Below are 11,051 nucleotides of genomic sequence, written 5' to 3'. Positions count from 1 at the left end.
CATAAAATAGGCTTTAGATTAAATGAAAAATTGCCATGGCTTGTTGAAGAACTTTAAGCAATTATATTAATAATACATTTTAAATATGTACAGACACACCAATACAGACACAAAAAATGTACAAATAAGTCCCCACTCCACTCCATTAATGTTCTTGACATTAAGCCATTTGATACAACAGAATATTTCCTTTAATTACAAAGTAAAATAGTCCAAATATTACACAGAGGCTGAGAAAAACTATGATCTTGCGATATGGGTATAGCACAGAAATAAAACCAAAGTAAAATTAACTAGACACCATGACAAGAAGGAACTTCGATGCGTCGTACTACCTTCACAATTACACTAGTGCGTTTTCGTTCAGTTTGTGCCTCTACTGGTGCCGTACATCCCACACCAGTGTTTACGGATTTCAGCGCCGTGTAACCGTAGAAAGCTAGCACCATGGCTGACTACTCTCGAGTAAAAATAACTAAATTAGTTTTGAAAGGAGCGAGTAAGGGGTAAGAGCTGTACAATTTGATGAAACATGGTCATTGTAATCAAAAAGAGTCAATGTTTAATATGATCTAACCACAATTAGCTTTTGTCGTCCAGGGCTAGCCATAGATCGTTTTACTAGTTGTAATTTAAACCCGAGTTGTATTGTGTCTAGGATATTTAGGAATTATAGCAACTTTTGCATGTTTTTTATATATATATTTATATATATATATATATATATCGTTGTATTTGCAACGATGTGTTGTTGCGTTGCTCGTGAGGCTAAAGGTTTCGTTTCAGAAAGACAACAACCATACAGCATGGTTACAAGTTACATTGAAACTTAATGTTGGCCTACATTTTGCTTGTTTTGCAGTAAGAAAAAGAAGAATAAAGATAAGAAGAAGAAACTGGAAACGGAAGAAGAAAAACCCGACATAGTTGGTATGTATTTTCGCTGCTCCCCTTCGTTGATCAGCCTTTCATCTCTTTTTCCACACATTATTTGAAAAGCCAAGTAGGAGAATGTTTTTCTTTTGTTTACGCTCTCTTTCATCTCTCATTCTATATTTTTGAAGTTAGATTAAAAATGTTGTTTGAATGTCAGTGGTCACAGTATAACTACCACTATACAGCCATCTCATGTAAGGGTTCACTGTAGAGCAAGTTCAGCCATACTGTCATAACAGGGATAAGGAGAACTACTGAAGAGGAAAGGGGCGGGCTAGTGTTGGGACAAGGCTGTTACACTCTAAGCTTAAAGGTCCTGGGTTCGATCCCCAGTGTCCACAGTCAACCTACATATAGGCATCCTAGAGCAGGCACTTGGGATCAAAGTGTATGCTCAATGCTTGCTAAAAGATTGACAGAGTTGATAAGATTTGGTTACCCAGGGAAATCTGTCCACTGATTGACAGTTGTTTAACATTATGTATGTTTAAAAGCAATGATGTTGTTCTCAACAGGGGGTTGGTGGGTTGTCAGTAGCTTTGGAGAAATGAGTGGAACGGTTGCCATAGAGATGCAGCGCAACACGTACATCCACGCCATGGATAATGGCCTCTTCACACTCGGCGCACCTCACAACGGTAAGGAGTCCATGGAAGTGCTCTTCTCCCAACTGTTCTCCCTGCTCTCACTTTGAACATTTACCCTTCTTTTAGAGTTTTCGATAATACGTCAGACCACAAGGCGCAGTGACTCTGGACATTAGAAAAACAACAACCTTAGAGATTCACAGTATAAAGTAATAGATTCATCATTCATCCCCACGTGTTTATTATTAGCAGTGAAAAGGCCTGGCATATTGATACATACCAATTCCCTCGGTAGCGCCCACACACTTTGCATGTGTGATGCTCATTTCCTGCAAGGTCATGCTGTTTCCAATAGGAACCACTCGGTGGATAAAAATGCCCCCAAGGAGAAGAAAGAAAATGGATAATTCTTTGATTTCATCTTGTGCGTCAGAAAGGATGAGATGATGCTGCCCACCAGCTTTTGAAAACACAATTTCCATATTACCTCAGCATAATGAATGCCCCACTACTGGCAGACTATATTGGCCATTAAGAAGGGAACCATATTCCACATTTGCAAAGTGGTAAACAGCAGTTCTTGACTGAGCCCATAAAAAAACGTTTTTACTGTACAAAATATCATTGTGCAACCCGTAGCCAGCTAAATACAAATTATAACTAAACGTATTTGTAAAGAAAGATAATTGATTTAAAAAGAGTCTTGGCCCGTTAATATGATGACTTTATTGAAGTTGAAATGCCCATTTCAAAGCTATCCACTGCGAAAGTAGATTTAAGTTTAGTAGTTTTAAAGTATTTCAACAGGGCAAACTGGAGTTCAATGTCATTGAACTTCTGCCTGTTGGTGTGTGTTGTAGAGGATGAAGGGCCCGATCCCCCTGAGCAGTTCACTGCCATCAAGCTGTCAGACAGTAGGTGAGTAACATACGCTGGAGAGAGGCCACCGCCTGGGAGTCTCTGTAAACCGCCGCCCATTGTACTGGGTCCAATGCAATTAAGGTCTATTTGATTTGAAATTGGCCAACTTTGCTTTGGATTTCTCTCTCTAAATCCGTTTTATTTTAACTTGCTAGTAGTTTGGTTCAACAGTAAAACAAAATACATATTTTAAGAAGCATCGGTTGACTATTTTGTGGATTCTGGAGCCTTTTTGGTCTGCTTAACTGAACCTGCTGGTCGGACCGTGTTCTGTTGTGTAATTTCTTTGGCAGGCTGGCCTTCAAGTCGGGCTATGGCAAGTACTTGGGTATCACCTCCGAAGGCCTGGTGGTGGGGCGCTCTGATGCCATCGGCTCCAGGGAACAATGGGAACCGGTTTTCGAGGACGTAAGCAATACAATCAATCACCTTGGTCCCACTGTGCTGCTGGTACACTCATACCAAAACCTTGTTGCAGTGAACAAAAAACAAATACAAATAACTGAACTAAAAACCGAAGTGACGGCGTACATTTCTGCACCACACAAGATGACACGAAACCTATATCTAAATGAATGCCTAAACATTGTACAACAATTTGAAGTAAACACTCTGCCCAAAATGTCCCTTTTTGAGATCCCCAGCAGCAGCACAGTGTGAACTCATCCTGTCGTCACCATGTGTGTCTGTGCCGTTCCAGGGCAGGATGGCCATCATGGCCGCCAACAGCTGCTTCATTTCCTACAGCGAGGACGGTGACATCGAAGCCAAGAACAAAGCAGCGGGGGACGGCGAGATGGTGAAGGTGATGCCTTTTAAACGGTTTTCCTTCAATTTATTTATTATTTCAGATGACTACACTTGAATGCCCCCCCCCCGCTTAGTGAAGGTTTTTTCACGGCAGGGACCTGGCTTAAACCTGGGGGGGAAGGGGATGGGCTCTGGTCTCACCTGAGGCGATGTTGAGTTATAGCTGTGTGTGTGTGTGTGTGTGTGTGTGTGTGTGTGTGTGTGTTGGGCCTGTGTGTGTGCAATATTTCAACAGATCCGCTCGTGTGCCGAGAAGGAGGTGAAGAAGAAAGACGACCTCGTGGACGAGGACAGGGGCAACGTCAATTCCTGTGAACTCAGCTATGTGTGGGTATCCGCCACAGGTGCATGTGATTAGGCCAGTGAATTAGGCTCCGGGAATGCATATGTCAGAGGTGTTACCCAGCGTTGATGTGTGTGTGTTGTAGGGCTGCTAGATTATGGAAAAAAAAATATTAACACGATTATTTTGGACAATATTGAAATCACGATTATTCAAACAATTATTTTGGAGTTTCAAAACATGATGCGTTTATTCATCATTTCGCTCAAACAAAAACGTTATAATTGAGAATCCTGAAATACCCCCTTAAAGAAGTACACAAAATGTTCAAATAGAAAATAATGTACAAATATGTATCTGTTCTAAAAAAAACCATAAGAATTTAACTCGATTATATTAGTTTGGAGATTGTTTTTTTACCCACCTTGAAAGTTTAGTTCCGATAGGACAGTGGGGTGGACCAACCGATAGGACATTGGTCCATCCCACTGTACCCTCTGGTTTGTCTTTCTATTCTTTGTATTTTTTTACACCAGTATGGCATTTAATAATGGGCCCTAGAGAAACCTTAAAAGAGTTCTTTGAGGTTTTGAGTGATGCTTCGTAATTTGAATGGGCAGATAGTCATGGGCTGACCTTATTAGACAGAGATTTCCCTCCTGTTCTTCTGACAGTCGTTTTTCTTCTGCACCAGCTCGATTTTGACAACTCAATCGCTATTGTGGGTGTGGGGACCCGCGTGGGAGCCATCGGCTCATCAATCCACCGCTTTTAAGACGCAATTGATGGGCTGCTTTAGGGCCCAAGCGGAAAAGAGGGAAATGCCACATTTAAGTCCCCTGTGCGGCGAGTGTTTCTTCTTTTTTTTTTTACAGCCCGTCTGTGGCCTATTAAGTCCCAGGCAATATGTCTTAAGCGCGTTTCCGCTTGGCAGGCCATGTATTTTTTTTCTCTCCTCTCGCTCTATTCCCATTTTTTGTCATCCCTTTTTTACCCCCGGAACGCCGGGCAAATGGAGTCTTCATGTTGCTGTGATAGTAATGGCTGCCCTTGAGCCTGTGTCTTGATGGAGCGCTTAGCATCTCAAATGGGTTCCGGGATCGAGTGCTGCTGAGGCATCGTAAAGCACTGCCAGAGTGGGCCCGCCGCACCAAGTGTACCTGTGCATCATTAAGGTGTCAGATGAGGACGGATCATTGTTCACCTGCACGAATGCAGCGGAATATTGTTTTGCGGTTAAATATTGTTTTTGTATGCCATAAGGATTGCCTTAACTGTATAGGGCGAGATTGTTCTTCGCACCGGGTAATTTCCTCCTAGGAATGAATTTATTCCCGGCACATCTGTGGTTTTGATGAGTTTTGTTTGGAACGAAAACGTGTTCAGACATTTGACTCTTTCAGACAGTTTCAAAGAATCCACGCCCCTCCAATTACCTGCTTTTTTTTAACGAGACAGCCTTATTCCAGAATTGATTCAATAAATGTTTTTCTCATTCATGGACACGCAGTATCCCATAATACAAGGCAAAACAACTTTTGGTAAATTAATTAAATTTTAAATTTAATGTGAATCGAGTAGCTCTGCTTTTTTATTTTGTGCGAGGAATGAAGGGCAACAATTAATTGCATTTCAATAATAGAAGAAGCTTCATCAAGAGAAAATGTGGTGAAAGTGGAAGGAGCCTTGGTGAATACTTTCTCAATACTATGTGCCATGATATATTCGATAGTGTGATGCTAGCTTGTCATTCACAGGAAGAAGTTCCAGAGCTTCCAGGACCGTAGGCTGAGGGTGAACGAGGAGGACAACTCCAATCTGAAGAGGGCCAGGACGGATGGGAAGTTCCACGAAGAACTGCTAGACAGGTATGATACGGCTACTAACACACCATCGGTTCAACACCATAAAGGGTCAATTAGGTTATGCATTCAAGTCAGAAGATATTGATAAATAATCAAAACTGACTCAGGTGGGAGTAGGGAGTATAGGTGGGGACAGTCAGAAAATATGAATTATGATGGAATATGTTGTACTGGTTTGACTGACTTTCAGAGTTATGTTTTCTATCAACTATACCTCTTAGTTAGTTTTTTATCACAAAATACTGCTAAATAATCAAAAAATAAAGGATAATATATGATTAATTTGTGAAATTGTGATCACTGTTATCTTAAGTCCATCCAAACATGTTCAATGTTTGATTATGAATTTGTGAGATGTGATTGTTTTGAAATTATTTTAATTAACATTCCATGTGATCATGTACTGAACATTTGTTTTTATGATTGACAGGCGGAGCAAAATGAAAGCGGACAGATACTGCAAGTGAAGCGTTGTCATTTTAAAAGCTGCTTCTTAATTAATTGTTTATATGCATGATGCTATTTTAGTTTGACCTTTTTGTAATATTTGTTTTGCTATTTTGATTGAAAATTCAAATAAAATAATTTGTATCCAATGTTGTTGTTTTTTCATACAATGTTTAACTGTTTACACTTGTTTCTGCCTAACACACCATCGGTTCAACACCACGGAGGGTCAATTAGGTTATGCATTCAAGTCAGAAGATATTGATAAATAATCAAAACTCAGGAGAACCACATGATGAACCAAAATGTATCTTTCTTCACCGCCATGTGTGCCTATAGGTTATCAAGGCGGTGGTGTGTGCTGATTGAGTTAGACTGCACAAAGTAAGACTTCAATTGAATATTGAAAACCTTATCTCTGCTAACTCCTAACAGATGTCTTACATCATGAACAGGGTGTAGCCAGAGATGTCTAATGTGAACACCACAAGCTCTTCATTACCACTTAATTACTTCCATGCTTTTAGACGAGCTGGGTTATGAGATTGGAAAAAGTAGATATTTGCTTATGAACCTCTTTCTTACAACTTGATAATAATCTGTCATGTGATTTATTCATTTTGAACATTGTGCAACCCATGTTAGCAACTCATTCCAAGTGACTGTCACATGCAATTAATCCATTTCCTTAAAAGTAGGAGGTTTGGAACATACCACTATCTTTTCAACGGGGCTTATACAAAATACTCTTAAGTTTCAATGTCATTTATTTCGATTTAGTACAAGAAAAAATATTCAAACATTATTTGTATTAATTTGGAAAATATAGTCACTCGGCCATTTGTAATTTATTGCTTTGTTATTGCTTCAATGTATATCGATAACTTTAAAATACCCCCCTCATGGAGGGCAGACAAGCGGATCCCAAGTCATGAGCTATAAGATACTTCCGTGTTTGGACTAGCTGCAATTCTGTCTGTAAACAAGACCCTGGACACGATTTTAAACATGGCTCGTTTAAGTTTTGTAGTGTTTGTTTCCTTGATATCAGTTGTATCGACTCAATTTATACCACCGGTAGGTATGTTTTACTGTGAAAACCCACACGTGTCACATATTAACTTTTTACTTATGGTTGATATCTGAGTGCATGAGGGAAATTTAACACAATGTTTAAATTCCTTTGTATATCTTACTGGTATTATTCCTCAGTACACGGAAGATTGTCGAGCCGACATGTATCCCCCAAAGGGTCCAACGTAAGTATTGTTTTTTTTTATCGATAGTGTAACAAGCAAACATTATCCTACCAAGCACAAGGATCTACGCTTACCAAAGAGTTTGGGATTGAAATGTTGTAGTTTGTTAACTGGCAACATTGTACCTTCCTTATACATAAACATGCTATTTGTTCAGGTTCAAGGGACGTGTGACTTGGTACACAGTGGACCTTGATCTACATCCAAGTAAGAGGTGGATGCCTTTGATTACTGACAAAAAGGCCGAGGTAAGATAGCTTCTAAATCCACCACCTGTTACCTGACGCCTTATTATGGATCCCACTGCCTTTCTTGGTCGGACTTGCCAACATTGTCCAGAATTACTCTGATTGGCTAAACTTGACCATCTCTAACCCAATGCGTTAACTTTCCATCTCTACCCTAATGCCTTAACTTTCCATCTCTACTCTAATGCCTTTACTTTCCATCTCTAACCTAATAAATGCTTACATGACCGATGTTCTCTGCCTCTTCCAGTTCATTCGCACGATGTTCCCACAAACATGCATGTGCAATATGATAATAAATGATTATCTCACTTTAACTGACATGTTTCCCCCTAGCTGGTCAGCATGATGCAGACCATCAAAGATTTGGCCAATGCTTTTGTACCGAGTGGGAAATTAGTAGAGATGGTCGACAAGGCTTTGGTGAGCCCATTTTTCTTTTTTTCGCAAGAATATACAAACTTAAACACTTTTCCATACGTGCCATATCTATTATTGCTGTTCAACCCTTTGTCCAGCCCTTTCTAGTGGAAACCCTGCCATATCCATTTGGTGATGAGTTGAGGGGCGTGGCAGCTGCTTCGGGCCTTCCCCTCGGTAAGGAAGTGTTCCTTGTGGTGTTCCCCTTCACCAGGCAGCCCTCAGACCAATCTTCCAAGGTTTCACGAGGCTCTGCTCTAATCATTGTTCATTTGTTTTGGCTTCCAGGGGAAGTTGTGTTGTTCAACATCTTCTACGAGGTGTTTACTGTGTGCACCTCCATCGTAGCAGAAGACCCCAAGGGTAAACGCATGGACTCTTGCAGATTTACAATTTCATACAGAACAAATGTACCTATTGGTACCAAATATACAAATAATTCTCAAATAATTTGTGTTGTGCATTCTTGCAGGTAACCTTTTCCATGGTAGAAATCTCGATTTTGGATTATTTATGGGGTAAGGATTTTTATTTGTTATTATTCATGTTATGTGTAATATTTAGGGGAAATGTATAGACTTAAAACATGTGTATAGTTTCCCAAATGCCTCTTGACTCTTGTATGTATGGCTGTCTTCCTGCGTGTCCAGGTGGGACATGAAGAACCGGTCGTGGATTGTAGCTGAACAGCTGAAGCCCCTTGTGGTCAACGTGGACTTCAGGAGGAACAACCAGACGGTCTTCAAGTCGACCACCTTCGCTGGATATATCGGCATGCTGACAGGGATCAAGCCTGTGAGCCAGTCTATCAATACCTGACCCTTTACATGGGTCCATGTAGCAAACATTTGCATTAAAGAAAAGAGATTTTTTTTATTTCTCCGAACTTTCAGAAGGCACATGTGTAGGGTGTGTAGGGCAGAATGGGTTGTTGAAGTTATTGTAATTTCGTCCAGGATTCAAACCAAGACGTATTTTTTGTTTTTTTTGCAGAATGTGTTTACTTTGACGATGAATGAACGTTTTAGCCTTGACGGAGGATATATCGGTAAGTTGTTATTTTTTTCTATGCCGTCGTCCTTGTTTTACTAGTTGGTAGTGTGGTGACCGTTATGTGTACATTTAGCTGCTTTTAAAATGTCCTCTGTAGAATGTAATCGGTGCCCTTTTCACGCATCACTGTTCTCCAATCAGGAATCCTGGAGTGGATTCTTGGGCAGAGAAAGGGCATGTGGATGAGCTTCCTGACGCGCTCCGTCCTGGAGAACGCCACCAGGTAATTGTTTTCACACCCGCCATGCATAATAGCTCCTGGTAGACTGTACTTAAGGAAAGGTGAGATGATCATGGTGCTTTCAAAAAAAAAATAATTATAAAATAAAACGTGTTGATCATGGTTCCCGCGGTGGCTTAGTTGGAGTCGGAACTTATCACCATGGCAACGTATTCTTTATACCCCTACCGCTGGGATCGTTGGTTGTAATCGCAAATATTAAATTTACAGTGCACTTCTCATATTCATTCAAAATCGGAGTAGCGATGAAGGAAATAACATTCATAAGAGGTATAGTTGCCTTTTGTAGTTGGACTATTACGGAGCAGAGGGCTATATTTTACACTGCTGGAGGGTTGCAGGGTGTTACTGGGTGATTTTTATTTTTTCATAAAATATCAACCCTTTTTGAGAGTTGGAACTTGTCCTGTTTATCGAAAAGACTTGAGTGTTAAAGGTCAGGTCCCTTTGGATTAAAGTGTCTGCTAAATGACTATCGTCAGGCAAAGCACAAGACCAACCCGTTGTGTGAATAGTTTCGATTCCGCTTTCCCTATATCACACCACGTGTTGTCATGGAGCTTCCTGATTTTGTCGTCTACAACCAAAAGGCCTAGGAGGAAGTGGTGGCTGAAGGTAAAGCATGCATGTCCTCCTCTGACCAACAGTTACGAAGTGGCCAAGACACGCCTGGCCCAGACCGAGCTGCTGGCTCCGGCCTACTTCATCCTGGGAGGGAACCAAACGGGCCAGGGCTGCATCATCACCAGGTCCAGGCTGCTCAGCCTAGACATCTTGGAGTAAGTAGCAGGAGAGTCACGTGGTTAGGGTAGGTGTGTTGGACTGGGTGTTGAAGGTTTCAGGTTCCAGACACATTGTCTGCAGTGAGCATATAGGCAGCACTGTGCAAGATGCATCACCTGTTCCAGCCCAATGATTTGTGTCAAATTATGTTGTAGAAGATCACTGCTGAGGATTAAATGACTAAATTTGAAGAATGTGTTCCCTCAGGTTAATTTCGTACCATTTGATTCTACAGGATTGACTTAAAGCTTGGCCGATGGTACGTTCTGGAGACCAACTACGACCACTGGAAGGCTCCTCTGTTCCTGGACGACCGAAGGACCCCTGGCATGACGTGTATGAACAAGACCACTCAGACGGTGAGTCACACACTCCTACCATCTGGCTCTTGAGCTAAAACCGATATGAACCACCTTTTGACTTGTTCGCTGGTCGTTTACAGAACATCACACTGAAAACGATGTACAGTGTGCTGTCGACCAAACCGGTCCTGAACAAGGTTAGTCGTGTTTGTATCAATTCAAAGATGGACCTTGGCTGAAGATTGTTCCAGTCTGCAGGCCTCAGCATTGTTGTGTCCTCTTTTCCCCTCAGCTGACCACCTACACAACACTAATGGACGTGTCCACGGGTAACCTGGAGTCCTATATCAGGGACTGTCCCAACCCCTGCATGCCATGGTGAAACCATCGTCTGAGCCCTCAACTGTTGAGCAGTGCTTGACCCGAGCAGGAATTAGCCCAGGCCTATGATCAGCAGAGCGGCGAGGAAATCTTTTATATTTGCACTTGTAATGGTTTGAACCTAAGTGAGCCTTAAATTGTGTTTTTTGTATTTTTACTTGATTTAATCAATGTTTACTGATTTAGTTGCTTGTTTAGAAAAATGGATCCTGCATGAATTTGTCTTTGCAGTAATAAATGAATCAGACCTCTAGAAAATAGTTTAACACTGGTGTTATACAGTAGTCATTGCACAAGATAGTTCGTAAAAATTAACCCATTCTAGCATTAAAAAGTATTTGATGCATAGTTTGTGGCTAGTCCAAGTTACCCACCACTAACATGTTACTAAATGTGTGATTACCTTTGTTAGCATTTAATAAAAAATTATGAACTTTATGCAGGGTCCCTCTTTTTGAATAGCGGACAAATCAGGCCTGGGAAATTTGAACCAAGCTACATATACCTGAAAAATG

The 11,051-nt window shown here is 41.0% G+C and overlaps 2 protein-coding genes across 2 annotated transcripts; both read left to right on the top strand.

Annotated features, from left to right (window-relative positions):
• The first annotated feature begins 367 nt into the window (after window positions 1-367).
• frg1 (FSHD region gene 1) lies at window positions 368-5,998 on the top strand. The gene is made up of 9 exons (XM_030352403.1): window positions 368-506; window positions 863-930; window positions 1,452-1,574; window positions 2,384-2,441; window positions 2,738-2,852; window positions 3,145-3,249; window positions 3,490-3,581; window positions 5,295-5,405; window positions 5,833-5,998. Exons 1-9 carry the CDS (start codon window positions 448-450, stop codon window positions 5,867-5,869), a joined length of 768 nt encoding a protein of 255 aa, XP_030208263.1. The 5' UTR covers window positions 368-447; the 3' UTR covers window positions 5,870-5,998.
• Window positions 5,999-6,757: 759 nt separating this feature from the next.
• On the top strand, window positions 6,758-10,974 carry asah1b (N-acylsphingosine amidohydrolase (acid ceramidase) 1b). The gene is made up of 14 exons (XM_030350508.1): window positions 6,758-6,926; window positions 7,062-7,108; window positions 7,266-7,356; window positions 7,693-7,779; window positions 7,875-7,953; window positions 8,065-8,139; window positions 8,249-8,294; window positions 8,427-8,571; window positions 8,770-8,824; window positions 8,971-9,052; window positions 9,718-9,849; window positions 10,089-10,212; window positions 10,296-10,352; window positions 10,448-10,974. The coding sequence occupies exons 1-14, from the start codon at window positions 6,858-6,860 to the stop codon at window positions 10,535-10,537; spliced, it is 1,179 nt and encodes a 392-aa protein (XP_030206368.1). The 5' UTR covers window positions 6,758-6,857; the 3' UTR covers window positions 10,538-10,974.
• The last annotated feature ends 77 nt before the right edge of the window (window positions 10,975-11,051 follow it).

Source organism: Gadus morhua, chromosome 3 (assembly GCF_902167405.1).
Source record: "Gadus morhua chromosome 3, gadMor3.0, whole genome shotgun sequence".
Classification (NCBI taxonomy): Eukaryota; Metazoa; Chordata; class Actinopteri; order Gadiformes; family Gadidae; genus Gadus; species Gadus morhua.
This window is presented reverse-complemented; position numbering and strand designations above follow the sequence as displayed.

What these genes read in the sequence shown, in the direction of transcription:
- frg1 (XM_030352403.1), top strand. Translation starts at nt 448, where the DNA reads ATGGCTGACTACTCTCGAGTAAAAATAACTAAATTAGTTTTGAAAGGA. An exon ending in TCCTGTGAACTCAGCTATGT is followed by an intron (nt 3,582 to 5,294) that starts GTGGGTATCCGC and finishes TGTCATTCACAG; the next exon opens with GAAGAAGTTCCAGAGCTTCC. An exon ending in CACGAAGAACTGCTAGACAG is followed by an intron (nt 5,406 to 5,832) that starts GTATGATACGGC and finishes TATGATTGACAG; the next exon opens with GCGGAGCAAAATGAAAGCGG.
- asah1b (XM_030350508.1), top strand. Translation starts at nt 6,858, where the DNA reads ATGGCTCGTTTAAGTTTTGTAGTGTTTGTTTCCTTGATATCAGTTGTA. An exon ending in AGATGGTCGACAAGGCTTTG is followed by an intron (nt 7,780 to 7,874) that starts GTGAGCCCATTT and finishes CCCTTTGTCCAG; the next exon opens with CCCTTTCTAGTGGAAACCCT. An exon ending in CCTTGACGGAGGATATATCG is followed by an intron (nt 8,825 to 8,970) that starts GTAAGTTGTTAT and finishes TTCTCCAATCAG; the next exon opens with GAATCCTGGAGTGGATTCTT.